Here is a 26343-nt window from a genome sequence, read left to right as displayed (position 1 = left end):
ATGTAAAAAGGTTGAACATAACTTACAATGATTAAAAATAGCGTAGCGTTACACGGACAGAATTTCGACTTACACCCTTACAATATTCGCGAACATACCCTTATTATTAGAATTATAATTAAAATTAAAATATAAATTATAAATATAAATATAAATATAAATTTTACGTATGAATGAGGAAGAAAAAGATATGATGATTTTGATCAGAATTCGGTTGGCTTTATAGGCAGTTTTCAATTTTGAGGCTCCGCGACTCGCGGTGAATTTTGCCTTCAAACTCCGCGAGTCGCGGAGAATGTATTTACAGCTCACACCCTTGGAGTCTTTCTCTGCCGACGGTTTATAATATATATATATAATATATATATAATTAATATAATTAATTATATATTATATTATATTTATATACATAGTTAACTTGTAATTTTTAGTCCGTTGCGTCGAGCGTTAAGAGTTGACTCTGGTCCCGGTTCCGGATTTTCGAACGTCCTTGCGTACAATTTTATATTTTGTATTTTGCGTTTTGAATCTTGTACTCTTGTAATTTCGAGACGTTTCTTATCAATAATTGGAACCTTTTTGATTGTCTTTTGTACTTTTGAGCTTTTTGGTCGTTTGCGTCTTCAATTCGTCGAATCTGTCTTTTGTCTTCACCTTTTATTATTTAAACGAATATCTCTTGTAAATAGAACAATTGCAACTAAAAGCTTGTCTTTCTTGAGGAATAATGCTATGAAATATATGTTCGTTTTTAGCATTATCATACTCAATCCTTGAGATTGACCTTAAAGATTGAGAATTACAAACTCATGGAATTCGATGATATCTAAACTCGAGTTTGAACGAGAAAATATTTTGATCAAATTACAAACCGATTTGTTTTCTGAAAACCCATTTTTAATGCATTCATTACCATTGAACGTAAAATCCTAGGAATTCGCCTGGAATTCATTAGGTCACCTGAACCAAATTGGGTGTCAACCGTAAGAACGGTGGTTGCATAGCATGGTCGAAGACAGGACCTTGTGCCAGACCGAAAAACTATAGGGTGATTTTTACTATTGCTCCTACAAAGGATAGTAATTGCATCCGACACGATATAGACCATAATTAAAAGCATGTCACGGGACATTGCCTTAACAGTTGCTTGTTCAACGCTTTCCTTTACAACCGGACGGTAGTTTACCGAAAGGTAATATACGGAGCAAGTATACTGGACGTGTTGCTTTCCCAATACAAGGTTAGCAAGTGGGTGACACAAAACCGCAAGTTTTGAGCTAAAATTTTCAAATCTGAAACCCACCAAACCCACAAAAACAATTTGCAAATGAAATGTCCCGTTCTTATTGATTAAAAACGTTCCATATTAATTGATTTTGTTGCGAGGTTTTGACCTCTATATGAGACGTTTTTCAAAGACTGCATTCATTTTTAAAACAAACCATAACCTTTATTTCATAAATAAAGGTTTAAAAAGCTTTACGTAGATTATCAAATAATGATAATCTAAAATATCCTGTTTACACACGACCATTACATAATGGTTTACAATACAAATATGTTACATCGAAATCAGTTTCTTGAATGCAGTTTTTACACAATATCATACAAACATGGACTCCAAATCTTGTCCTTATTTTACTATGCAACAGCGGAAGCTCTTAGTATTCACCTGAGAATAAACATGCTTTAAACGTCAACAAAAATGTTGGTGAGTTATAGGTTTAACCTATATATATCAAATCGTAACAATAGACCACAAGATTTCATATTTCAATACACATCCCATACATAGAGATAAAAATCATTCATATGGTGAACACCTGGTAACCGACATTAACAAGATGCATATATAAGAATATCCCCATCATTCCGGGACACCCTTCGGATATGATATAAATTTTGAAGTACTAAAGCATCTGGTACTTTGGATGGGGTTTGTTAGGCCCAATAGATCTATCTTTAGGATTCGCGTCAATTAGGGTATCTGTTCCCTAATTCTTAGATTACCAGACTTAATAAAAAGGGGCATATTCGATTTCGATAATTCAACCATAGAATGTAGTTTCACGTACTTGTGTCTATTTTGTAAATCATTTATAAAACCTGCATGTATTCTCATCCCAAAAATATTAGATTTTAAAAGTGGGACTATAACTCACTTTCACAGATTTTTACTTCGTCGGGAAGTAAGACTTGGCCACTGGTTGATTCACGAACCTATAACAATATATACATATATGTCAAAGTATGTTCAAAATATATTTACAACACTTTTAATATATTTTGATGTTTTAAGTTTATTAAGTCAGCTGTCCTCGTTAGTAACCTACAACTAGTTGTCCACAGTTAGATGTACAGAAATAAATCGATAAATATTATCTTGAATCAATCCACGACCCAGTGTATACGTATCTCAGTATTGATCACAACTCAAACTATATATATTTTGGAATCAACCTCAACCCTGTATAGCTAACTCCAACATTCACATATAGAGTGTCTATGGTTGTTCCGAAATATATATAGATGTGTCGACATGATAGGTCAAAACATTGTATACGTGTCTATGGTATCTCAAGATTACATAATATACAATACAAGTTGATTAAGTTATGGTTTGAATAGATTTGTTACCAATTTTCACGTAGCTAAAATGAGAAAAATTATCCAATCTTGTTTTACCCATAACTTCCTCATTTTAAATCCGTTTTGAGTGAATCAAATTGCTATGGTTTTATATTGAACTCTATTTTATGAATCTAAACAGAAAATGTATAGTTTTATAGTCGGAAAAATAAGTTACAAGTCGTTTTTGTAAAGGTAGTCATTTCAGTCGAAAGAACGACGTCTAGATGACCATTTTAGAAAACATACTTCCACTTTGAGTTTAACCATAATTTTTGGATATAGTTTCATGTTCATAATAAAAATCATTTTCCCAGAATAACAACTTTTAAATCAAAATTTATCATAGTTTTTAATTAACTAACCCAAAACAGCCCGCGGTGTTACTACGACGGCGTAAATCCGGTTTTACGGTGTTTTTCGTGTTTCCAGGTTTTAAATCATTAAGTTAGCATATCATATAGATATAGAACATGTGTTTAGTTGATTTTAAAAGTCAAGTTAGAAGGATTAACTTTTATTTGCGAACAAGTTTAGAATTAACTAAACTATGTTCTAGTGATTACAAGTTTAAACCTTCGAATAAGATAGCTTTATATGTATGAATCGAATGATGTTATGAACATCATTACTACCTCGAGTTCCTTTGATAAACCTACTGGAAATGAGAAAAATAGATCTAGCTTCAAAGGATCCTTGGATGGCTTGAAAGTTCTTGAAGCAGAATCATGACACGAAAACAATTTCAAGTAAGATTTCCACTCGAAATAAGATTGTTATAGTTATAGAAATTGAATTAAAGTTTGAATATGATTATTACCTTGTATTAGAAAGATAACCTACTGTAAGTAACAAAGGTTTCTTGATCTTGGATGATTACTTGGAATGGATTTAGAAAACTTGGAAGTAAACTTGCAATCTTGGAAGTATTCTTGATTTTATGAAACTAGAACTTTTGGAATTTATGAAGAACACTTAGAACTTGAAGATAGAACTTGAGAGAGATCAATTAGATGAAGAAAATTGAAGAATGAAAGTGTTTGTAGGTGTTTTTGGTCGTTGGTGTATTGATTAAATATAAAGGATATGTAATTTTGTTTTCATGTAAATAAGTCATGAATGATTACTCATATTTTTGTAATTTTATGAGATATTTCATGCTAGTTGCCAAATGATGGTTCCCAAATGTGTTAGGTGACTCACATGGGCTGCTAAGAACTGATCATTGGAGTGTATATACCAATAGTACATACATCTAAAAGCTGTGTATTGTACGAGTACGAATACGGGTGCATACGAGTAGAATTGTTGATGAAACTGAACGAGGATGTAATTGTAAGCATTTTTGTTAAGTAGAAGTATTTTGATAAGTGTCTTGAAGTCTTTCAAAAGTATATGAATACATATTAAAACACTACATGTATATACATTTTAACTGAGTAGTTAAGTCATCGTTAGTCGTTACATGTAAATGTTGTTTTGAAACCTTTAGGTTAACGATCTTGTTGAATGTTGTTAACCCATTGTTTATTATAACAAATGAGATGTTAAATTGTTATATTATCATGATATTATGATATATAATATATCTTAGTATGATATATATACAGTTAAATGTCGTTACAACGATAATCGTTACATATATGTCTCGTTTCGAAATCATTAAGTTAGTAGTCTTATTTTTACATATGTATTTCATTGTTAATACACTTAATAATATATTTACTTATCATTTAACATAATTAACCAAGTGTATCAATATCTTAATATGATTCATATGTACCTAGTAAGACGTTGTTATAACGATAATCGTTATATATATTGTTTTCGAGTTTCTTAAGTTAATAGTCTCATTTTTATGTATATAACTCATTGTTAAAATACCTAATGAGATACATACTTATAATAAAATCATGTTAACTATATATATAACCATATATATGTCATCGTATAGTTTTTACAAGTTTTAACGTTCGTGAATCACCGGTCAACTTGGGTGGTCAATTGTCTATATGAAACCTATTTCAATTAATCAAGTCTTAACAAGTTTGATTGCTTAACATGTTGGAAACACTTAATCATGTAAATAACAATTTCATTTAATATATATATAAACATGAAAAAGTTCGGGTCACTACAGCAAACACCGGTGAAGGGTTATTCCGGAAAACTTATCTAGGGTAAAAGCTAGATTGAATTTTTAAAAAGATCAAATGTTTTCATAAAGATCCAATATCCTTGAGGATCTAAATTTTCATTGTCATGTGGGACTGTAAACCACATCGTTACTACCATTGTTCATACCGCCATATAGAAATCACTGATGTACAAAGTGTGAAGAATAAAGAAGTGATTCTAGTATTTTTATTTCAAGACTATATTGCTTGAGAACAAGCAACGCTCAAGTGTGGGAATATTTGATAATGCTAAAAACGAACATATATTTCATAGCATTATCCCTCAAGAAAGACAAGCTTTTAGTTGCAATTGTTCTATTTACAAGTGATATTCGTTTAAATAATAAAAGGTGAAGACAAAATACAGATTCGACGAATTGAAGACGCAAACGACCAAAAAGCTCAAAAGTACAAAGTACAATCAAAGTGGTTCAAATTATTGATAAGAAACGTCTCAAAATTACAAGAGTACGAGCCACAAAACGCAAAGTACAAGATATTAAATAGTACGAAAGGACGTTCGAAAATCCGGAACTGGGACCAGAGTCAACTCTCAACGCTCGACGCAACGGACTAAAAATTACAAGTCAACTATGCACATAAATATAATATAATATATAATTAATTCTTAAAAATTATATATATATATTATATTATATATTAAAATTGTCGGCAAGAAGAAAACAAGCAAATGTGAGCTGGATTCCCAGGCCATGCGATCGCATGGCCAGAAGGCACAAATGCCATGCGATCGCATGGAGCAAAAAGGTTGGTGACATCCTATAAATTTCGCAGTTTTTGGTCGAATGGAACACATCTTTCTCTACTCTCTATCTCTCGCAGATATATATATATATATATATATATATATATATATATATATATATATATATATATATATATATATATATATATATATATATATTATAATTTTAATTTTAATTTTAATTTAAATTTAATAATAAGGGTATGTTAGCGAATGTTGTAAGTGTGTAAGTCGAAATTCTGTCCGTGTAACGCTACGCTATTATTAATCATTGTAAGTTATGTTCAACCTTTTTAAATTAATGTCTCGTAGCTAAGTTATTATTATGCTTATTTAATGCCGAAGTAATCGTGATGTTGGGCTAAATATTAAGATTGGGTAATTGGGCTTTGTACCATAATTGAGGTTTGGACAAAAGACCGACACTTGTGGAAATTAGACTATGGGCTATTAATGGGCTTTATATTTATTTAATTGAATGATAGTTCGTTAATTTAATATAAAGATTTACAATTGGACGTAATTATAAATAACCACATACACTCGATCGGACACGATGGGCGGGATATTTATAAGTACTAATAATCGTTCATTTAACTGGACACGGGAATGGATTAATAGTCAATGGACTTATTAAAACATGGGTGAATTATATACAAGGAAAATTGGTGTAATTATAGTTTAAGTCCCCAATTAGTTGGAATATTTGACTTCGGATATAAGGATAATTTGACGAGGACACTCGCACTTTATATTTATGACTGATGGATTGTTATGGACAAAAACCAGATGGACATATTGAATAATCCAGGACAAAGGACAATTAACCCATGGTAATAAACTAAAATCAACACGTCAAACATCATGATTACGGAAGTTTAAATAAGCATAATTCCTTTATTTCATATTTTATCGCACTTTTATTTACTGTCATTTTATTTAATTGCACTTTTAATTATCGTACTTTATAATTATCGCAATTTTATTTATTGTCATTTTATTTATCGCACTTTTATTTATCGCACTTTAATTATTTTCATTTACTTTACGCTTTAAATTAAGTTTTATTTTTAATATTTTACATTAGGTTTTAACTGCGACTAAAGTTTAAAATCGACAAACCGGTCATTAAACGGTAAAAACCTCCTTTTATAATAAAAATACTACTTATATATATATTTATATATTTACAAATATAGTTTTAAAAATATAGCGCTAAACTTGGCTAGCTCCCTGTGGAACGAACCGGACTTACTAAAAACTACACTACTGTACGATTAGGTACACTGCCTATAAGTGTTGTAGCAAGGTATAGGTATATTCACTCTATAAATAAATAAATAACTTGTGTAAAATTGTATCGTATTTAATAGTATTTCATAACAAATATATAACTATTTCGTATACACCTCTACGCACATCAGCATGCATATTTGGAATGGCGGGTTCCAACAATGATATAAATGTTTTGAATCAATCCTATGTTTTTGATAAACTTAAAAAAGGAACATCTCCACTAGCACCATTTGAGGTAAACGGTAATCAGTACACAAAAAGCTATTACCTAGCTGACGGTATATATCCTGACTGGGCTACTCTAATCAAATGTTTTGCGTGTCCGACAGATCTTCCAAGGATTAATTTTACTAGGTTTCAAGCTAGTGCCCGAAAGGATGTAGAGAGGGCATTTGAGGTTCTTCAAGGTCGATTTCATATTTTAAGGTTAGCGGCACGCACTATGTCGGTAAACAAGATGCGGAGAGTTATGGACTGTTGTATCATATTACATAATATGATTTTGGAAGATCAAAGATTTGCGTTAAGTGATTGGGAGGAAGAGTTCATTACCGAAGATATGGAGAATCGTCCAGAACGGATACCGAATAGAGGACGGGATCAAGACATTATCATCCGAGAAATAAGAGATAGGACGGTGCACGACCAACTAACCGATGATCTAGTTGAGCATATTTGGAACCTTCCGTCCGCATTCCGCACCATGAATGGTTAAATTTATGTAATAGTTAAATTTTATGTAATGGTTAAATTTTATGTAATGGTTAATTTTTATATGTTTTTAATTATATGTAATATAATTTGTATTCATAATAAAATAAAAAAGAAAAAGAAAAAATAAAACTGGTGGGACCTATTTAACACTGGAGGGGCGTCAGGGTTATTTTGGTGTTAAAGGCTGACACTGCCACGTCACAGGCAAGTTGCACTTTTTGGCCAAAAAGTTAACAATCTGTCTGTGACGTCACGGGCATGGTTATTCATGGTCTAAGAGTGGTAGTGTGTGGAAATTGTCTTGTGTCAGCCAACTATGGTAAAGCAAGACTAACCGAAGGCTAAATTTTTGGTTATTGATTGTGGTATTTTTCTTAATGGCAATACATTCGGGAGCTATTGCTTACAGATTAAACTTTCATTTGAGTTTTATTTTCTATAGTTTCTTGTTGTCTTGGTGAGATTGATCGGACGAGTATGTTAGGGTACTTGTTTAATAACGTTGATTATGTCTTGTGATGGCTAAACCTTTTAATCTTTAATATTGTATATGAATCATGATCTAGTCATTTTGTGCTCTTTATCTGTTGATTTTTTACAACAGTTTTAAATGATGTTTCTGTATATGATGATAGAAAAGTATGTGAAGTTTTTTTGTCTGACTAGTTGCTTTGTTTCTAAAGCATGGTGGAATCTCATTACAATTTAACTTAAACTTTAGAACAGTTTTTATATTAAGAGAAAAGTTGGATTCTTATGTGTTATTTGGTGGTTAATGATCAGGAAACTATAATCTTTCTTTATTTTGTTTCATCAAGTGAATTTTTGCATAGCCCGAAACAAAGAGACATGGCCATGTTAAGTAATAATTAAAAATAATTTGAAGAACTTTCTGCAGTTTTCATTGACACAAGATGATTATGGCAATCTTGTAAAATCTAATTTTTTTCGGGTAAAAATAAGAAAACTTTTATAAATACGGAAAACGTTATTGAATAGAAAATATCTTCAATAAAGGGAACAACGAGAGACACTCCGATGAGGCTCGTGTACCTAGAAAGCGGCAGACTAACAAACTATCTATACCGAACCGCATGTTGACCAAACTAAAACAAAAAGGTTAAAATACAAACCGGATAAGAAACAACACATACAACAAACTAAAAACGACACCAAACTCAAAAATGAGATGACACAAGGAAACACGATTCCGAAAACACAAGTTCAAATGTCTTTGATAAAATCTAGATGACCACTCGGAGCGAAATTTCTTTAATGCCGCATGAACATAAGGTTTACATGTTGCCATAGGTGGACCATCTACCATGACAATCAGAGTTGTTTCATGTGTCGGCTAAATGCACATATTGCATGTTTGAAGGCCTAATTTGTAAAGAACAGGCATTGGATCAAAAACAGACATTAGATTTTATATTTGATTTGATAATTTCTTTTATCCAACAAGTTCATAAATTAATTAGTGACTTTTGACACTGCAAAAGATTTGCTTACAATATCAAAGGCCAAAAACACATCACAACACCATCTACAAGATTTTTTAAGCTAAATAAGTTATATTTGATCAATACATTGGGTCTGGTAACAAGAACATCATATAAAGTAGAAACAATGGTGAAAAACAAATTTATTAAAAGAGTCGAGCCAACTACAAATCCAACATGATGGTGAGATTGAGGTTAGTGGCGGCTACTGTACAATAATTTCACCGCTCATTCCATCCCCAACCCTACTCCGGTTCACTAGTAGTTCCATATAAAAATCAAGGCTATACATACAACTACCAACCAAGCTACGTACGTACGTGTCTTGGTTCATTCAGTTTTCACCTGACCATTTGGTGTGGATGGACCATCTTTCCCATTTTGAAGATACAAACTGTTAGCCACCAACGAGTCGCTCACCAAACCAACATCAACCTCATCAAAGTTAAGCGTCCCTCTTACCTTTCTCGTGCTCCTGAAAATAATCAAAAAAAATTTTAAAATAAATAAACAAAATTAGAGACATGATTTTACTGCATTTGGTGTTAACAATCTTGATAATATAAACAAAGTGTTGTACCCGTTTAAGCGATTGTTGATTGCAGTCAGGTCTTTAGACGGGCTCTGGTAAGCATGAGTGCTCTCCCCAACACAAGCATAATAGCTTTTAGATCCATGAGAAATTAAAGCATCCATCTACACAATAATTAACTGAAACGTTCAACTATATTATTTTAATAAATCTGTAAAAAAATATCACAAATATCAGGTTAAAGTAGTGACCTTTGTTGAACGCAATGGAGAGACGTATACGTTGTGTACCGCCGATACCTTTTTCGGCGACATGTCGGGTAGAGTCGGGAACGAGGATACCTTAGGGGAGCCGGGGCACGGACCTACATATACGAGACCAGACCATAAGTTACATACTTACATCATTATATGAATAAAGTGATTAATACAAGCAAATAACCGGTAGATATTAATATAATATTAATATTAATATTCTTACCTTCATCATTAGTGTTTGTTTCTGAAACCTGGTTAGTGTTTTTAGCAACGGTTGATGGTGCAAGCTCCATTAGCAACGGCTTAACAGCCGGAATGAATATTTCATTGTAAAACATAATGATATCAACATGATCCTGCCCTGTTCTCTGTTACAAACCCATTTTAAAAAAAAATTAAGCAACTGAATTAATTTTAATTATTAATTATTAATATTAAAAACGACAAACAAGAGACGAGTAGTATGGCATACCCCATTTCGGCGCCTGTCATCAACATATACAGCACGAAAAACTTGAGGTTTATAATTTGTCTGTTTCTTGTAATTGTTAATGATTTCTTTAAATGTTAAGCTCAGTTGAGAAATCTGCAGATCAGGATCAAAACAACAATTAGTAATTAATCAATTATCGGACAGTGACTGGACATAAGTTGTGAAATGTGTGTAGCAGCATACTTTTGCGACTCCATAGAAGCAACATAAGATGATCTGATCGATATGGCGATTAAAAAACAGAGCAGTCTGTTGGTTCAGAATCTGCTTAAAAAGACGGTATACACGTTCTCTTATTTGTTGCGACAATTGAAGCCTTTCAACCATCCCATTGATTCTAACAGCAGCTAATTTTGCAATCTGTTCATTAAAAAAAAAAAAAACCATCAATATAATATTGTAAAAATAGTTGATATGATACAAATGATCTGTAAAGATGAGTTTAGTACCTTGCTAAAGAATAGATTAACGGCAGTCTCTGCACACGTTTCTCCTTTAGTTGGATTGGGTCTGTTTGGACTGTAAACAAGTATACACAATCAGGTTTCAATAAGATAAATTAACTAACTTAATATATACAAAAATATCAAATATCAAATATCAATATCAATTCTAACCTGGCAAATGCAGACTGCAAAGCAGGCGATAAAAGCTTGGATTTGAGATTATTAATTCCTAAAAGACGATCCTTAACTGGTGACGTGAACGAATTACGTTCAACTAACACGTTTCGGTATTCAGTACAAACTCTTTTCGGCGATCGAAGGTCCCAATTCTTATCTGAAAATAAGTAGACGCATTAGGTCAACATTCACACATATCTGAAGTAATAATATTCGGGTAACATTTAAAATTTTTACCTGGTGAGGTGTCACGTTTCAACGATGGGACAGGCGGCAACCCGCCACACGACATGTTAACTTGCAGTGCGATTGCATCCAAAGACGGCATGGGGTCCGCCAACAACCCAAGACGGTTGATTTCGGACGAAAGCGTGGGCCGCGCGACAATCAACGAGTTGTACATCGAAGAGCCTTTTTCCCAAACCATGCTTTCCAAAAGTCGTTCTTCGAGCGAATTCAAATGTCGTCTTAATTCCCGAGGTAACGAGTCTTCGTGCCGTATGAAACTTTCAATAACCTTACTAAGGTCGAAAGCGGTTATTCCCGTTCGTTCCAAAACAGCGGGAAACAACATAGTAACCGTCTTATGTGTTGCAAGGACCAGTTCCGCCGAACACGCAAGCATACATCGATGAAACCGCTCGTTAGTAAGTAACGAGGTTAGATTGTTACCGTTAAGTATTTGTGATTCGGCGTTACACATTGCTTGCAAGACTCGATAGTATAACTTTAATGCTTCCAATCGACGTTGTTCGGCCCAAGCGTTATCCATTAAGGTAGTTGTACTCTGCATGTTTGAGATTACGGTTCGGTCAACTAGACCACTACTAGGGAAAATAGCTTCGAGTATTATGCGGGCCCTCTTGATGACATCAGCGGTGATGTCTTTGTCACATGATGACAAGAATTGTTCCAATTCGACAGACGGTTTTGACGGAAGCGGGGAAACGATTGTCCGTAGCCATTTTGCGGTGGTCATTGCGGTGCTAACGGGACTAGTCAACATCTTTGAAGGAGACCGAAAAGGCGAAAGTGGACTCGTAATTGTCTTTGTTGGTGAAGCCATTGAATCTAACTTCCTCTGCAGAACAAGAAAAGTCAAACAAAAGTCAAACAAGACACATAAGTAAATTTACACTTTGATTGTTGAGAATTTAGGTTGTAAACTAGCCGGCTCTTTTAACAATTATTTTATTAATATATAACATTTTTACTTTGTTGTGTAACTCTGAACTATATATAACAAGACTTGAAGATTAACAATTATTATATGGATTTTTCTAACGACAACCCTAACGTTAATGCGTTGTATAAAGTGGTCGATGTTGACTTTTTCATGACAGTTATTAAAAAGTACAAGCCTTTTTGCACTTAACGACAGCCCTAAGGGTTGTCGTCAGAAAAAATCCATATTATATTAAGCTTTATGTTGATAAAAATTATTATTATGTAATAATATATATTATATTAACTAGTAAAAATACCTTGGTTCCAGTTATATTAACTGCACCACCAGATAAGCTACTTGAACCAAGCAGGCTATCATCATCATTAATGAACAATTTTTCGTCTACTTCACCTTCAACGAATATGGCATCATCGTAATCCTTTTCAAGAATCTTTAAATCGGACAACAGAAATGATTCCTTCAATAAATCTTCAAAATATGTCAAACCATCTGCATTTTGAACCGGGTATCACTTAAAACACGTCATCATCATACGTTAAGGAAAAAAAAGTGATTAAATTCAAAGATTTTGAAATAAACCTGTGTCGATATTTTCCAAGTCTCCATTTTGACATTCTGAAGCCAAACAAGGCTTTTTCTTCAAAATTTCAGCCACTACGTTATTCGTTTTGACCATCGTTTTTCTCAACTCGTCCTCCGATGTCTCGTACATGTTACAGAGTGATGCAAGTAGGTCCACACCTTTGTCCTTTTTAACTGTTATTATCCATTAACAAAACAAAATGAGTAACTTTTTATAACATTAAACTAATAATATTAATCACAAAAAAAAGGTTACCGAAGCGAGAAGCATCATTAACAGAAAAGTTTCTGAACCGAGCTGGAATATGAATAATCAAAATTGCCTGCCACACGTTTCATAAATCATAAATTCATATAAAATATACAAAACCTAAGCAAATAACTGAAAAAATTATGTATTTTATGATGAAATTTCACTAACCAAAATAGAGACGAGTCCATTAGTACAAGTAACCAAGTCCTTGAAACGGCTAAATGCATGTACTCGAAGAGCAAGAAAAAGTAACCACCCGAAACGATGGCAATTCGATATGTAGTCTGCTGAGTTGGCGATAACTGACTCCCCATCCGAATTATCATTAATTGTGATGAATAGTGCCCGAAACGCCTTTTTGTAATACCTTGTGCCAGATAAACAGAAGATTATTACTAATAATGAGTAAACAATGAATCAACCAATAAAACCACGCAAGCTTGCCTGAGTGGCCACCGAGTTGCCCAATGAAGCACACCACCCGGGTTCAATCCTTGGCTATGCCAAATTGTTCAAAAAGGGAGTGTGATTAGAGGGTGTGCATAATGCGCAATTCACCCGGTACTAGGTTTCGCGCTCGAGGGGCTTGATTACCCGAGGTTTTACCTTCTATGGGGGAGCCAATGTGCTCGTTCATAGGAGGGTTTCCTCGCTTACCCAAAAAAAAAATGAATCAACGAATAAGAACACACAAAGAAAGAAGAAAGATACTCACTTGCTTAAAAGGCTGAGGTGCACAAAATTGGTCTGCAATTCTTTAGCCTGAGTATACAAAAATAGAAAAAAAAAAGTGTTAATGCAAGAAATTAGTATGTGATATTCTTAAGTTAGATAATACTATCAGCTACATTAGTACCTGAAGTCTAGTCTCCCAATCAGAACCATAAAGATTGTTTAAAACGGGCCCCGTCTTGACGACAAATTGAGGTAATTCTTTGAAAAAATCTACATAACTGAGACAAAAAAAAAACACTTTAATCAGCAAGTGACCAAATAAAACTATCAATAAAACTATCATCAGTATGATCAAAGCAAACATACTTCAGTTTTGCTACTCTGAGTATCTGACACAAGTTAAAACCGCTCTCGTTGGTATTAGTAGAATCTTCTGTAGCATTCTTCTGGCTTAATCTTTTCAATGAGAACAATAAAAACGCAAACCAGTAGCGCTCCGTTTCCTCGGGCTGATTAAAAAAAATCAAATTGAATCACAGAAACTTAAAAAAAAGCTACATCACTATCTAAGCTATATAATTAGACATAAATGTTCCTTCATGATCCATTAAAGAAACAAATTAACATTGTTATTGTTATTAAGTCAATAAAGTAATAAAATTATTTTAAACAATGCTTGCAGATTATCAATTAATCAATTTTAAACATATGACAACTGATAGTAAATTCTTGGCCAATTAAACTCAGTTACATAAAACCAGACATCTTAAAAAGAATAAATATAATAAAACATGAAATTTGTTAATTTATTTTTAAAATCAGATTACAAGTACTAATTTCGTTGCTTGAACATCAATAAAATAAAATATTTTAATTATAATCTAAAATCTAAAAAGAGTAATACCGTTCCACTTCCAAGACTGGAAGAATTTGTCAAGAAAAGATGTTTGCTTTGCTCAAAAAGCTTCATCGCTTCAGTTACAGCTTTATCATCCATCATTAATCTACCCTGTAAATACACAAATAATATTATAATATTTTAATAGAATAAGATTGAAATTAAATTCATTAAAACACCACAATATAAGTAATAAAATTACAAATTATTCATAATATAACATGCTGATTGATAATAGAATAAATAATCACTTACAATAACACATCATAACAGCAACAGAAAAAGTTTTAATTATCAAATTAAAATAAAATAATAATAATTTAATTTATTAATTTAATTTAAAGATGATACCTTGCAGAAATCTTGAAATCGAGCTTCAATAGTAGTAGCTCCGTTATCTATAACGGACTCAACGGTAGGATTTAACGGCTTGAAATCGTCCATCGCAAATCTCGGTGACAAGAAACAAACAAGATCTCCAATTTACCCAAACCCTAATTTGCGAATTAGGCGGTCAATACAATCAAGATCTAACAAATTAAAACAAGGTTATAGAAAAACCCTAGCTTTATCGCAGTAGCTGCCGCAGCTAATAAGTTCAATTTGAGTTATCTATTATCTATTTTGTAACTCTATTTTGGGGGTTTTTGCACTTTTCCCTCTGATTTTAGGGATCCGATGGTACGGTAGCGCGGGAAAAACAACAAATATTGTATGACATGATGCCATGTTATGTGTGTCATACATACGGACTACCAATGAAATTTTGACGCGTGGCGTTTGGATTATATTTTACCGCCAAAACCGGTGTCCCTTAATGAGATAAAAAAAAATCAGATGAGGTGTGGTCCATACGTCTTACGGAAGACCTTAGTTATGGTTGGGATACGTTTGCATTGAACCCTAATTAACATCAATCTTTTTCATGTTAAGATATGTACTTAGTAAAAAATTACTATTATAAATATGTCTTGAACTTGATGGTTAAACTCTAGTGTTTAAAGTATTTTATTTGCTTATTTTAAAGGAAATTTAGTTTTCCAGTCTTTGAGTGATATATTTATTTCTTCTTTCTCATTAAACAAAAAATATATATGCTACCGATGCAGGTAAAAGATGCTAGCATTACCTCACAGGCATTTAATCAGCAATCACAACGACTTAATTAGGAGAGGTTTAAATGTAAATTCATAATGTGAATTCGCAAAGCAACAGAAATCGGCAGGTTCACTCGTAATGATTCGACTGCTCGCAAAGCGATTCAGTCACCTGGAGATTACCTGGAGATTAGTCGACTCGCAAGCGAGTCGGAAAATAAATCCAAAAAAAAATCATGAGAAGTGTGAGAACTCATGGATTTTCATATGTAGATAAATTCAGTCATATATGAATATTGATGTGGATTATTGATATGTCATTATGGGGCTTTTAAACTACACCTCAAAGTTTAACTCAAATTTTTATCTTTTCATTAACATTTCATATAATGCATTATTTATCATACATTTTGTAGTTTTTAACTTTTGATTATTAATAAAAATGAATATTAAATAACATTTGTATATACTCCCCAATTTTTAATTTGTTGCGTTTATATAAAAATCATGCAATTTAGAAATCGTAATAGTTTTGCCAATTCTATAATTCTCATTTGAACATATAACCGGTGGCGATTCCAGAATCAGAATTCAATGGGGTCACGAATTTTTCTTCGGTACCAATAATATTTAAATGCTATTTTAGTGGTTGTTTACCTTAAAAAAACTACAAATTCGAAAAATATATGAGGTCCGAGTAATAACATTTAGTGGTGTCCTATTCAATTCAAAGAAAAAACTATAATTTCGAAAAATATATGGAGTCATACAATTAAATTTAGTTGTGTCCTATACAATTTAAAGAGTATTTTTTACTAAAAATTTTCGAACCAGTGGTGTCCTGTGACTCCACAGCGTAATAAGTAAATTCCCACTTAACGTAACCCAGAGGTTGGTTCAAGTGTTCAACTAAAGGTACACTTACTTTCAAAAGCATACAAAGTTACGGAGTATTTTATATTGACTTCTTTCATCTTATAAAATTGCGTTTATATAAATAAAAATCATGTAATTTAGAAATCGTAATAGTTTTGCCAATTCTATAATTCTCATTTGAACATAACGTCATAACGCAATATACATTAGAGGTTGGTTCAACTAAAGGTATATTTGCTTTAAAATTATACAAAGTTATTCTATATTGACTTCTTTCATCTTATAAAAAATGTATAAACTATTTTTATTACATACTAAAAATATCAGAAAAATGTATTGGGCGCTTTTCAAACCAAAATATGTGAAGAACATGTTTCATTATAGTGAAAATTGTACGGAGTATCAATTTTTTCTAATGAAGATAAAAATTGGATCTATAATTAGTACGTAATATTGATTGTTTTGTGAATTAAAATGTATGAATCACCTTAACATTATGTGTATATATCTGAGCGTGGAACTTTTGAATAATATACAAAATATCACGTAGTACGTAGTACCATGTGTAAAGTATACTAATATGTGGGTGACCAGTAACTTCACAATAATAGAAAAAGTTACAAACTTAATTTTGATAAACACCGATGTCATTACAACAATAACCAGTGGCACGAAACTGTGGTATGAGAGAAGTAAGATATACTTCATCTGTCCTAGAATTTAAAAAAAAAGAAGGAAAAAAAAAAAAAAAAAAAAACAAAACTTTACTAGTGTATCAATTGCCTGTCATTTACTAGATATACATGCATACTAAGTAAAGTGAAAAAGTGTAAATTTATTGACTTATACAATCTTATTGAAATTGCAAGAGTACTTTAGATATACATGCATACTAAGAGTGGTGCCAATGAAGTTTTGGTGTGGTCCAGCGGTTAGTAGTCTGCCTCCTTTAGAGGAGGTCAAGAGTTCGATCCCCCGTTAGCTACATATTAAAAACATAATTTAATCCCTGCCATGAAGTATCCACTCATGGCACCTTTCCAGTAGCGATTTAAGGATTGTAACTCAATGGGGTCCCGAATTTTTTTCAGTACTAATTATATTTGTATGCTATTTTAGTTGTATTTTACTTTCAGAAAACTGTAAATTCAAAAAATATATGAGGTCCGATTAGTTAAGTTTGGTGGTGTCCTATACAATCTAAAAGAAAACTATAAATTTGAAAAATATATGGGGTCATACAGTTAAATTTAGTGGTGTCCTATAAAATTTAAAAGGGTATTTTCTATTAAAAATTTTCAAACTAGTGGTGTCCGGTGACCCCACGGGTTTGGGAATAGATTCGCCCCTGCACCTTTCCCATATCGTTTGGGGGGTAAAGGGGAGGGGGTTTTACTTGACCGTGCCCTTGAATCGGTTTCAAGGTTTCATCCGGGGCAACGATGGGGGCGGGGTTATTATCGCTGCATCGGCATAGTCGAAACGGGACATGATCGCAACGGGTGGTTTAGTCCCCCTCGAGTGATCCAATCGCTGTAAAAAAAAAAAAAGAGAGAGAGAGAGAGAGAGAGAGAGAGAGAGAGAAAGGTCCCATTGGTAACACTCAAGTCTTCCAGAACTAGGTGATACATCAGCGCTACATCAACACTTCCTTTCCAGGATAAACACTATCAATAATGACATACTTCCTCAAATAAATTAAGACCCACTATATTAATGAATAAATTAAATGTACAACTAAATAAGTAAAAGGTACCACACATATAAACATTAACCTCCATCCACAAATATTTCACAAAAGGACTAAAAGAGAGACCAGAAGGAGGACTAAAGGCTGGGCGGCCCCTGGACTAACCGCTGCCATTGGTGTCCAGGAGGGCTAAAGCTGGTCGGCCCTCAAGTAAGAACCGCTGGGACTAGCCTAACAAAAGTGTGAAATTATTTATATTAGATATAACTTTCCTGTCATTATGGTTAGCAATAGGAGTAATATGTTATTAATATAACGAGTCATTTATGACATTCTTTACTTATAGTTTAATCCAATTGATGATTATCCAGAATAAAGTGATATTACTGTGTTCCGAATATATTTCATTTCATTTAATGGATAAAGTCGAATATCTCATCGAACAGCGGTGTTACGTGTGATTCATGTGCGAGGTACGCCGGGGCATGTGAACCAAATGTTTCTTGTCACTTAAGAAAGGAGGAAGATTGTTCTATTATTGGTTTCTTTTTCTTTAGTTTATTCTTTTAGCAACAAAAACAATAAAACCCAATGTGTGAGGCATACAAAGGTGAGACGCCGACAATCCTTCATCTATCTTAGAATAAAGATAAGTCATTTCTCTACCCAGAGTGGAAAATTCCAAGAGTAGAGAAAATCATCTATCTCTCTGTTCGACGGATAAACAAATTGCTTCCAAGTCATCCCTCTCTTTTATAAACTTAGTTTACTCTTTTAATTTACTCTTTTAAGTTAACTTGAAACTTTCATGTTCAATGGCTAATTAAGAATAAACAAGTATAAGGATAAAGTTTTTTTCTTGTTCGAGTTATTTGTAGAGGGGAAGTATCTTATTTATGTGTACAAGACGTAACCACTCCAAGATAAGTTGACACTGAAGTTTGCATATGAGACTTCTTTTTATTTTTGGAAAGGCAACATGAGATTTTATTAAATTTACAGAAGCGTACATAAATACAAACGTGCTGTTGTGAATTCCGCATGAACTCAAAACTTGGTCAGTGTTTTTAGTGTTCTTATAGGTTACATGAACCTGAACCCCATTAGACTGTCATGGACAGTGGCGAAAATACATTGGGGCAGGGAGCGCCCGCACCCAGTGGATTTTTTTTTCAGTGTTAAAATTTTAGGTTTTTCGACTTTGCCCCCGGTGGATTTTTTTTTGCCCAAAAACCAACATATATTGCCCCAAAACCTACCTATTTTGCCCCAAAACCTTTGAATTTTGCCCAAAATTTACCAACTTTTGCCTCAAAACCTTCAAAATTTGCCCAAAAACCTCAATTTTTTGTCCCAAAACCTCCATATTTTGTCCAAAAAAATTGCTACGGTTTTAATTTTTTTTTGTCCCCGGTGAAAAAAATCCTAGTTCCGCCACTGGTCATCAATGGCTAAGAGTTTTGATCAACAAAATATACGGAGTACCTCTTTTTGTCCTCTTCTAAGTATTTGTAATTCGTATGTTCGTTTTTGGTAATGAGTTGATCGTTAGTAGTCCAAGTAGGAGCCAAATTAGTACTAAAGCTCCACCAAAAATGGTCAAACTTTATGAAAACATTTTCGAAACTGGACTTCATCTTCCGATAGCAATCTTGTTATTGAAAATACTAGTCCATTATTGCATCCATATTTTTCTCAACTGCGCCTTATATGAGCGAAAACTGGGCTGTAGATGGTTATTTGTACTAAACTTTAGACTATGATGATTCAGGAAATAATATTTAGGCTCAGTTTGGCGAAATTCCGGCAGAAATAGAATTGAATTTAGACACTGTGTCTAAATTCAATTCCAATTCCACCAATATACAATTAGATTACGTGAGCCAAAGAGGGCCTTAAAGTCTAGTTAATGGGGCTTTGCTTTTGCAGACTAGAAACAATGTGTTCAAGGTAAAAAAAATTTAAAAAAGGAAGAAAAAGATACATTCCCTAATGTTCTTACGTAGGTGACGAAGTACAATCTGCTAAGTGTTGAATATATTACCGATTCGCATGTAAAGACTGATGATGGTTCTTTGTTGACTAACGTTGCTTTGTTGAATTATTAAGACTAAAGTGTTGCCACTCATGCAAGAAACCAAACGAGACAGCAACTAGGGCAACATTTGCTATTTTCACGTCTAACTACAAAGAGTCGATGATCGAGATAGCATCAATCACAAGACGAATCATGGGCAAAATTAGGATCATGTCTGTCAGTGAAACTGGTAATAGTTCTTGGTGCAGTGAACTGGATAGTTGGAGGTTTACTGTCCTACTCTGTCAATAAACGCAACTGCAAATATTAACCGCAAATCTGTGGTTCCAAACAATGCAGCATGATGCAACTTGCCCTACAGTTCTAAAACCGACCTGACAGTTGAACTTTTAAGTACAGGAGTTGCCACTAATTTCATAAGTTTCTATTAAACTTACAGTTCAGTGTCTAATGTTTTACATATTTGCAATTTACAGGAACAAAGTGAAGGGAATTGAAGTTTGTATGATTTTGTTCATCTACGACGCTGATTTTGAATTTTACTTCTGAACACTACTGATATATACTACTGTATACATATATAGATGGATTATAACTTTCTAACTTCCTTTTTTACACCCTATTGTCCACAACGTTACTTGAACTCACAACGTCAAGTTTCATGAGTTCCTTCGATACCGCTACGCCATAAGCCCTTTGGTACTTTCTTACTTGTTATAGGTGTACAATAAAGGCTTGGAAAACAAGACAGCTATCTGAAAATTTTACTTATTGATGGGTAGAGGGATTTCAAAAGGTATAGTGGTTCAGATCATTTGATTAATTACACAAGCATGTATACTCAAAATTGTTTGAATATTACTGCATCTACAGCTAAACGTATGTATATATTTTAATCGTATCTTCAACCTTCTAACTCGACTCTACACGTTACATATTTAGGTACTGTAAAGTATCATCTATGACTATAAGTACTTCAAAATGTAATCACTGACAAAGTAACAACATTTAGGTTGGAGTGTACCTCCTTTCGATTACTTATTTAGGATGCAGTGTATCTTACAAGTTTGTGGTTTTTTTCTCATTGGTTGGGGCAACTAATGGTATTATGTACTTGTTAATGGACAGGTTTCTGTAAGTTATGCTAGCCCCTAATAGGGTCGTAATACTTGAGAAGGAAAATTCATGAATAATACCATTAGAATAAAGATTTCAGAAATTACACCCATATAGCAATAATGATACGGAGTATCACATAAAGTACACATAACACATTGATTATCTAAAGCTGATATATGGATTCCCCAGGGGTGTCTGTCATGGCTTGTAACTTTAAATTGACCCATAGAAGCACAAGTCTTAACACTAAGGTACCTTCTTAACAGGTTACAGGTTACGAGATCTGCAGCAGATTCATAACTAATATTAATAATAGAGCAAGAATCTTAAAAATGTCAACAAGCAATTATAGATGATTATAACTGAACAGAAATAAGGAATGAGCTAGTGTGTTTCAAAGTAACAACAATACACAGATAAATGCTGTTTACTCGGAACAAAAGATCAAGAAGAAAAGTGAAATAAACGTCTACGAAAATTCAAGCTATCAAATAAAAAACGGAGATAAAATAACAAATAGTACCAACCAAGAGTTTTTAAAAATTCTGGAATCCTCAAAACCTGCTACAGCATATCTCCAAGACCAGTGTCCATGTAGGATAATTGAATTTTGAATTGCTAGTGCAATAGAACATAGACACATAGTTACTTGCACAATAAACTCAGTGTGCAAAAACTGTGTCATTTCGTCTAGGTGGTCTATCAGGAATCGATCCAGGCTTGAACTTGGAGGCCTCATGTCTAGCAAGTTCAGGTGGCACGGGACTATTGCTCTGTGTCAGCATCTGCTTAAGATCATAAAACACGTCAGTATCATGAAGAGTCAAGAACGTAGTAGCCGTACCTGTTTTCCCTGCACGTCCTGTACGACCTATACGATGAGTATAGGTGTCAATAGTTCCAGGCATATCATAGTTTATAACATGAGCGACATCATGTATATCAATCCCACGCCCTGCAACATCAGTAGCAACTAGAACATTAAATCTTTTGGTCCTGAAACCTTCAAGACTAATCTCTCTCTGCTCTTGTGACTTGCCACCGTGCAAAGTTGTCACACGGTAACCTGATTTTTCTAGTGTCTTTGATACAAAATCAGCTGACTTTTTAGTGTTTATAAACACAATGGCAGTTTTATCCCCGAGATCATCGAGCAATTTTTGCAGTCTAGGCATTTTCTCTGATTCTTTCACCATGATTACATGCTGTGTAATGAGATCAGTTGCTTTTCCTGCAGTTCCAATAGTCACCACAACAGGGTTCCTTAAGTACTTTCTAGCTAATCTTTCAACTGCAGTAGGCATTGTAGCACTAAACATATAAGTAGTCCTGTATATTCTTTTTTCATCAAGCTCTTCATCTTCATTCTCAGGTTTAAAGTTGCTTGATGGCATAGCATCAAGAACACCCACAACTTGTGGTTCAAAACCCATATCAATCATTCGGTCAGCCTCATCAAGAACAACATAATTACACTGATTTAAAACAGCATAACGACGTTCTAGACAATCAAGAAGACGCCCCGGAGTAGCAATAACAACCTCACACCCTTGTCTAATCTTAAACCCCTGTTCTTCAATTGACTGCCCACCAACAATCGAAACAACTTTAATTCCCATATAGTGAGCAAACTTAACAGTCTCTTCCTCAATCTGCTGAGCAAGTTCTCTGGTAGGTGCCATGACAACTGCATACGGACCCTCAGCCTCGTTTTCTTCACTAATTGGAGGCAATCTAGTTATATAAGTCAACATAGGAAGCACAAAAGCAGCTGTTTTACCAGAACCTGTTTCTGCAACACCGATCACATCTCGCTGTTGAAGTCCAAGAGGAATCGCAGCCATTTGAATAGGAGACGGAGTCTTGTACCCAGCTCTATCCACAGCTTTCAACAGCTCATTACTCAATCTACTCTCAACCCAACTTCTCATTGGCCTAGGAATCTTAGAACCTTTATAAGATATATTAAAATCTTCCCTAAAGATCCTCCAATCTCTTTCAGTCATCTCCTCCAATCTCTTCTCAGACCAATGCCGATCAACTCGCATATCGAACGTATCGTACATTTCCGCAGCCTCATCCTTAAGCCTCTGAGCAGCAGCATCCTCTGGCCTTTCCTCAATCCCATCTTTCTTCCTAATTTCATCTCTCAACTCTTTCTCATTCTTTGCAGCCAACTTCTTCTGCTCCCTACGGTCCATACCAGCACGAAAACCTCTCCCGAACAAAATCCGAGCCTCATGAGGGTTCTGATACAACACATTCATATCACGTGAAGTATCCTCAGTATTCTCCCAATCAAACGAAAACCTAAACTTCTCACTAGGTTTAATCACTCGTTTCTTCGGCTTTTTCGATCCTAAATACTGCTCTTTAATCGCTTCGAGTTCCTTTTCGCGTTCTCGTTCCGCAAGTTTCTCTAACCTAGCTTTTTCCCTAGACTTATGTTCTTCATCACGCTCTCTATCGCGATTTCGTCGTTCAGAATCGCGTTCACGTTCACGTTCCCTATCTCTATCTCTGTCTCGATCACGACGATCACGATCGCGATCGCGGTCACGGTCGTAATCACGAGACGAGCGATGGTTACGGGATGAGTCATCGGCAGAGGATGGAGGTTTAGATGATGATGATGAAACGGTGTTAGCTTGGTGAAGAAGTTGTTCGGTCCTGCGTTTTTGTTCTTCGAATTCATCTTGACGGCGTTTTAGGGCTAATTGTTCTCTCTCTGCTTTGGTGAGAAACACGGGCTTTTTAGCCTGCAATTTATCGCCGAGATCATCAGTTGAGCGCTTCATGGTGAAATTGAAGGTTTTAGATAGCTGAATTTGACAGCAATTGATTCGCTTGGTTGATTGCAGGACAGGATTTGAAGAATACGAAATCTAGGGTTTGAGAGGATTGGGGATGTTTATAGAACAAAGTTTAGTCGGCTACAATATCAGCGGGGTAAAAAGATATACGTAGCACCCAATTAACAAGGAATATTAAGGAGTATCTTTTTAGTTTCGAATTTCGCTAACAAATTGAATTGACTGAACTATAAATAAAAACTTGTTTACAAGTACAATAAGTTTTAACTCGTGAAAAGACCAGTTTCTGTATCTAAAATTTTTAGCATCTAAAATCTTCTTTTCTTTTATCTATATAAATCTCATACCTAAATTGAACACGTGTCAGCACCATATTCATCCTCACTAATCCTAATTTTCTCCTAATTTACAATTAAAAAATTTGCTAATTATCTAACACTGACGCGTGTTCTAATTAATCACAGAAACATTTAAAATTTCGTATTAGGGTTAACTAAAATTTTTATATCTATCACCAAAACCCTTAAAACACTTGTAACTTTATATTGAAGTCAAATAGTCAATGGCTTCTAAAGCCAAGTGTTTTTGACGATCATGACTTGCCTTATTTGTATTTAATATTTGGATAGTCGTCGATGATAGCTAACTAGAAAGTTACCGACCGCGCGTTGCGGCGGTGGCGTTCGGGTTATAATGTGGGTGGCGGAAAAATTTACTCGTGTCGAGCAGGAAGAAACGGGCTGTCGTTGTGTTTAGCGTTTTTTAAAAGGTATCCGTTTCGAACGTACCTTTTATCGTTTTGTTCATAAAATTATTTTGATTACGACGCTGCTTTCGAAAAAATTTAACTCGCGCCGAGCGGGAAGATACGGGCTGTCGTTGTGGTAAGCGTTTTTTAAAAAGTGTCCGTTTCGAACGTAGTTAGTTTCGTTTTGTTCACAAAAATATTTCGAGTTTAACAGTGTGGTCGGTGGAATTTAACTCGGAGCGAGGAGGAAGATACGGGCTGTCATAGGGGTTGGGGGAGTTTTTTATTTTAATTAAGTAAATTGACGTTTTACCCCCCTGAATTTAAGGGTAGTTTATGTAAGTTGTCGATAGTTGAGGGGGGTTTTTTGCATTTTTTGAGGTGAAGCTAGGTCGTCGTTTTGACCAAATTTTGGGCGGGGTTGGGGGTCAAATGACCAAACTTCCCCCGACTATTAGTAGATAGGGTAGTAATAATAATTTCATTAGCTCTTTGCAAATGTTTGTTTTATGCTTGTAATTTTTTTTGTAATTATGCTCTCACATGCTTTAAACGTGCCTCTTTTTATTAAGTAATGAAAGTTTTTGTGCTTTAAAAAAAAAAAAAAACTAACTTTATATTGACAGTTACTTAATAGTATAAGTATTAAACGTATAACAACAAAATTAAAAGTTGTCGTTTGCAAATTTATGCTATTTATTGGTGTATATACTAAATAACTTTACATTTATCAAACCCATCTTAATTTCATTAGTACATTTTTTTAGTTACAACTGAAATTAAATATGTATCAAACTAAATTAAATATTATGGAAGTTAAACTCTTAATTGATTATTTCTACAAGTTAAACATCATTTGATGATACTTCTTGTTAGATTAAAAATTGTGCTGGCAAAAAATCTTTAGTTCACTGTATTGATGGTAAATGCTAAAATTTAAAATTTTGCATAAACTAATGTAATTATTTAAAATATAGCTCCAAATTTTTTCACAGCCGCCCCGATATGTCTCCCAACTCCGATCATTATAACACTTCAAAAATCTCCACCAATATTTTTATCACCAATTTTCCACACCAATTTGAATTGAAAGACTTGCGCGATCTTTGTTCGAATCATGGAAAGGTTATCGATGTCTACATCGCCCGAAAACTCTCTAAGAGTGGTCGAAGGTTCGCTTTTGTCAAATTTGTGAATGTTTCATCAATCAAAACCCTAGAAGCAGCAATCTCATCAACATGGGTGGGTAACTTCCATGTTTTTGCTGCACTAGCTAGGTTTAATAAATCAGATTCAAGGAACCAAAAGATTAACAATGAAAGGCAAAACCCTAACAAAATTCCGATCCCTAATTCATCTAATCCCAAGACTAATGTT

At 33.9% G+C, this 26343-nt stretch overlaps 3 protein-coding genes across 3 annotated transcripts; 1 reads left to right on the top strand and 2 right to left on the bottom strand.

Moving 5' to 3' along the window:
* Positions 1-7009: 7009 nt before the first annotated feature.
* Positions 7010-7582, top strand: LOC139849903 (uncharacterized). The gene has a single exon (XM_071839518.1). It carries the CDS (start codon positions 7010-7012, stop codon positions 7580-7582), a length of 573 nt encoding a protein of 190 aa, XP_071695619.1.
* Positions 7583-9158: 1576 nt separating this feature from the next.
* On the bottom strand, positions 9159-15266 carry LOC139846551 (retinoblastoma-related protein). Its single transcript, XM_071836031.1, has 18 exons — positions 14937-15266; positions 14592-14696; positions 14054-14196; positions 13869-13965; positions 13728-13774; positions 13181-13379; positions 13016-13082; positions 12757-12933; positions 12473-12666; positions 11226-12069; positions 10983-11145; positions 10815-10884; positions 10549-10725; positions 10345-10458; positions 10096-10240; positions 9867-9979; positions 9664-9779; positions 9159-9558 (listed from the first exon to the last, which is right to left on the bottom strand). The coding sequence occupies exons 1-18, from the start codon at positions 15027-15029 to the stop codon at positions 9414-9416; spliced, it is 3009 nt and encodes a 1002-aa protein (XP_071692132.1). The 5' UTR covers positions 15030-15266; the 3' UTR covers positions 9159-9413.
* Positions 15267-21477: 6211 nt separating this feature from the next.
* Positions 21478-24378, bottom strand: LOC139846525 (DEAD-box ATP-dependent RNA helicase 21). The gene is made up of 2 exons (XM_071836007.1): positions 21933-24378; positions 21478-21688 (listed from the first exon to the last, which is right to left on the bottom strand). Exon 1 carries the CDS (start codon positions 24201-24203, stop codon positions 22068-22070), a length of 2136 nt encoding a protein of 711 aa, XP_071692108.1. The 5' UTR covers positions 24204-24378; the 3' UTR covers positions 21478-21688; positions 21933-22067.
* Between the last annotated feature and the right edge of the window lie 1965 nt (positions 24379-26343).

The sequence above is a fragment of the Rutidosis leptorrhynchoides genome, chromosome 5, assembly GCF_046630445.1.
Source record: "Rutidosis leptorrhynchoides isolate AG116_Rl617_1_P2 chromosome 5, CSIRO_AGI_Rlap_v1, whole genome shotgun sequence".
NCBI lineage: Eukaryota > Viridiplantae > Streptophyta > Magnoliopsida > Asterales > Asteraceae > Rutidosis > Rutidosis leptorrhynchoides.
This window is presented reverse-complemented; position numbering and strand designations above follow the sequence as displayed.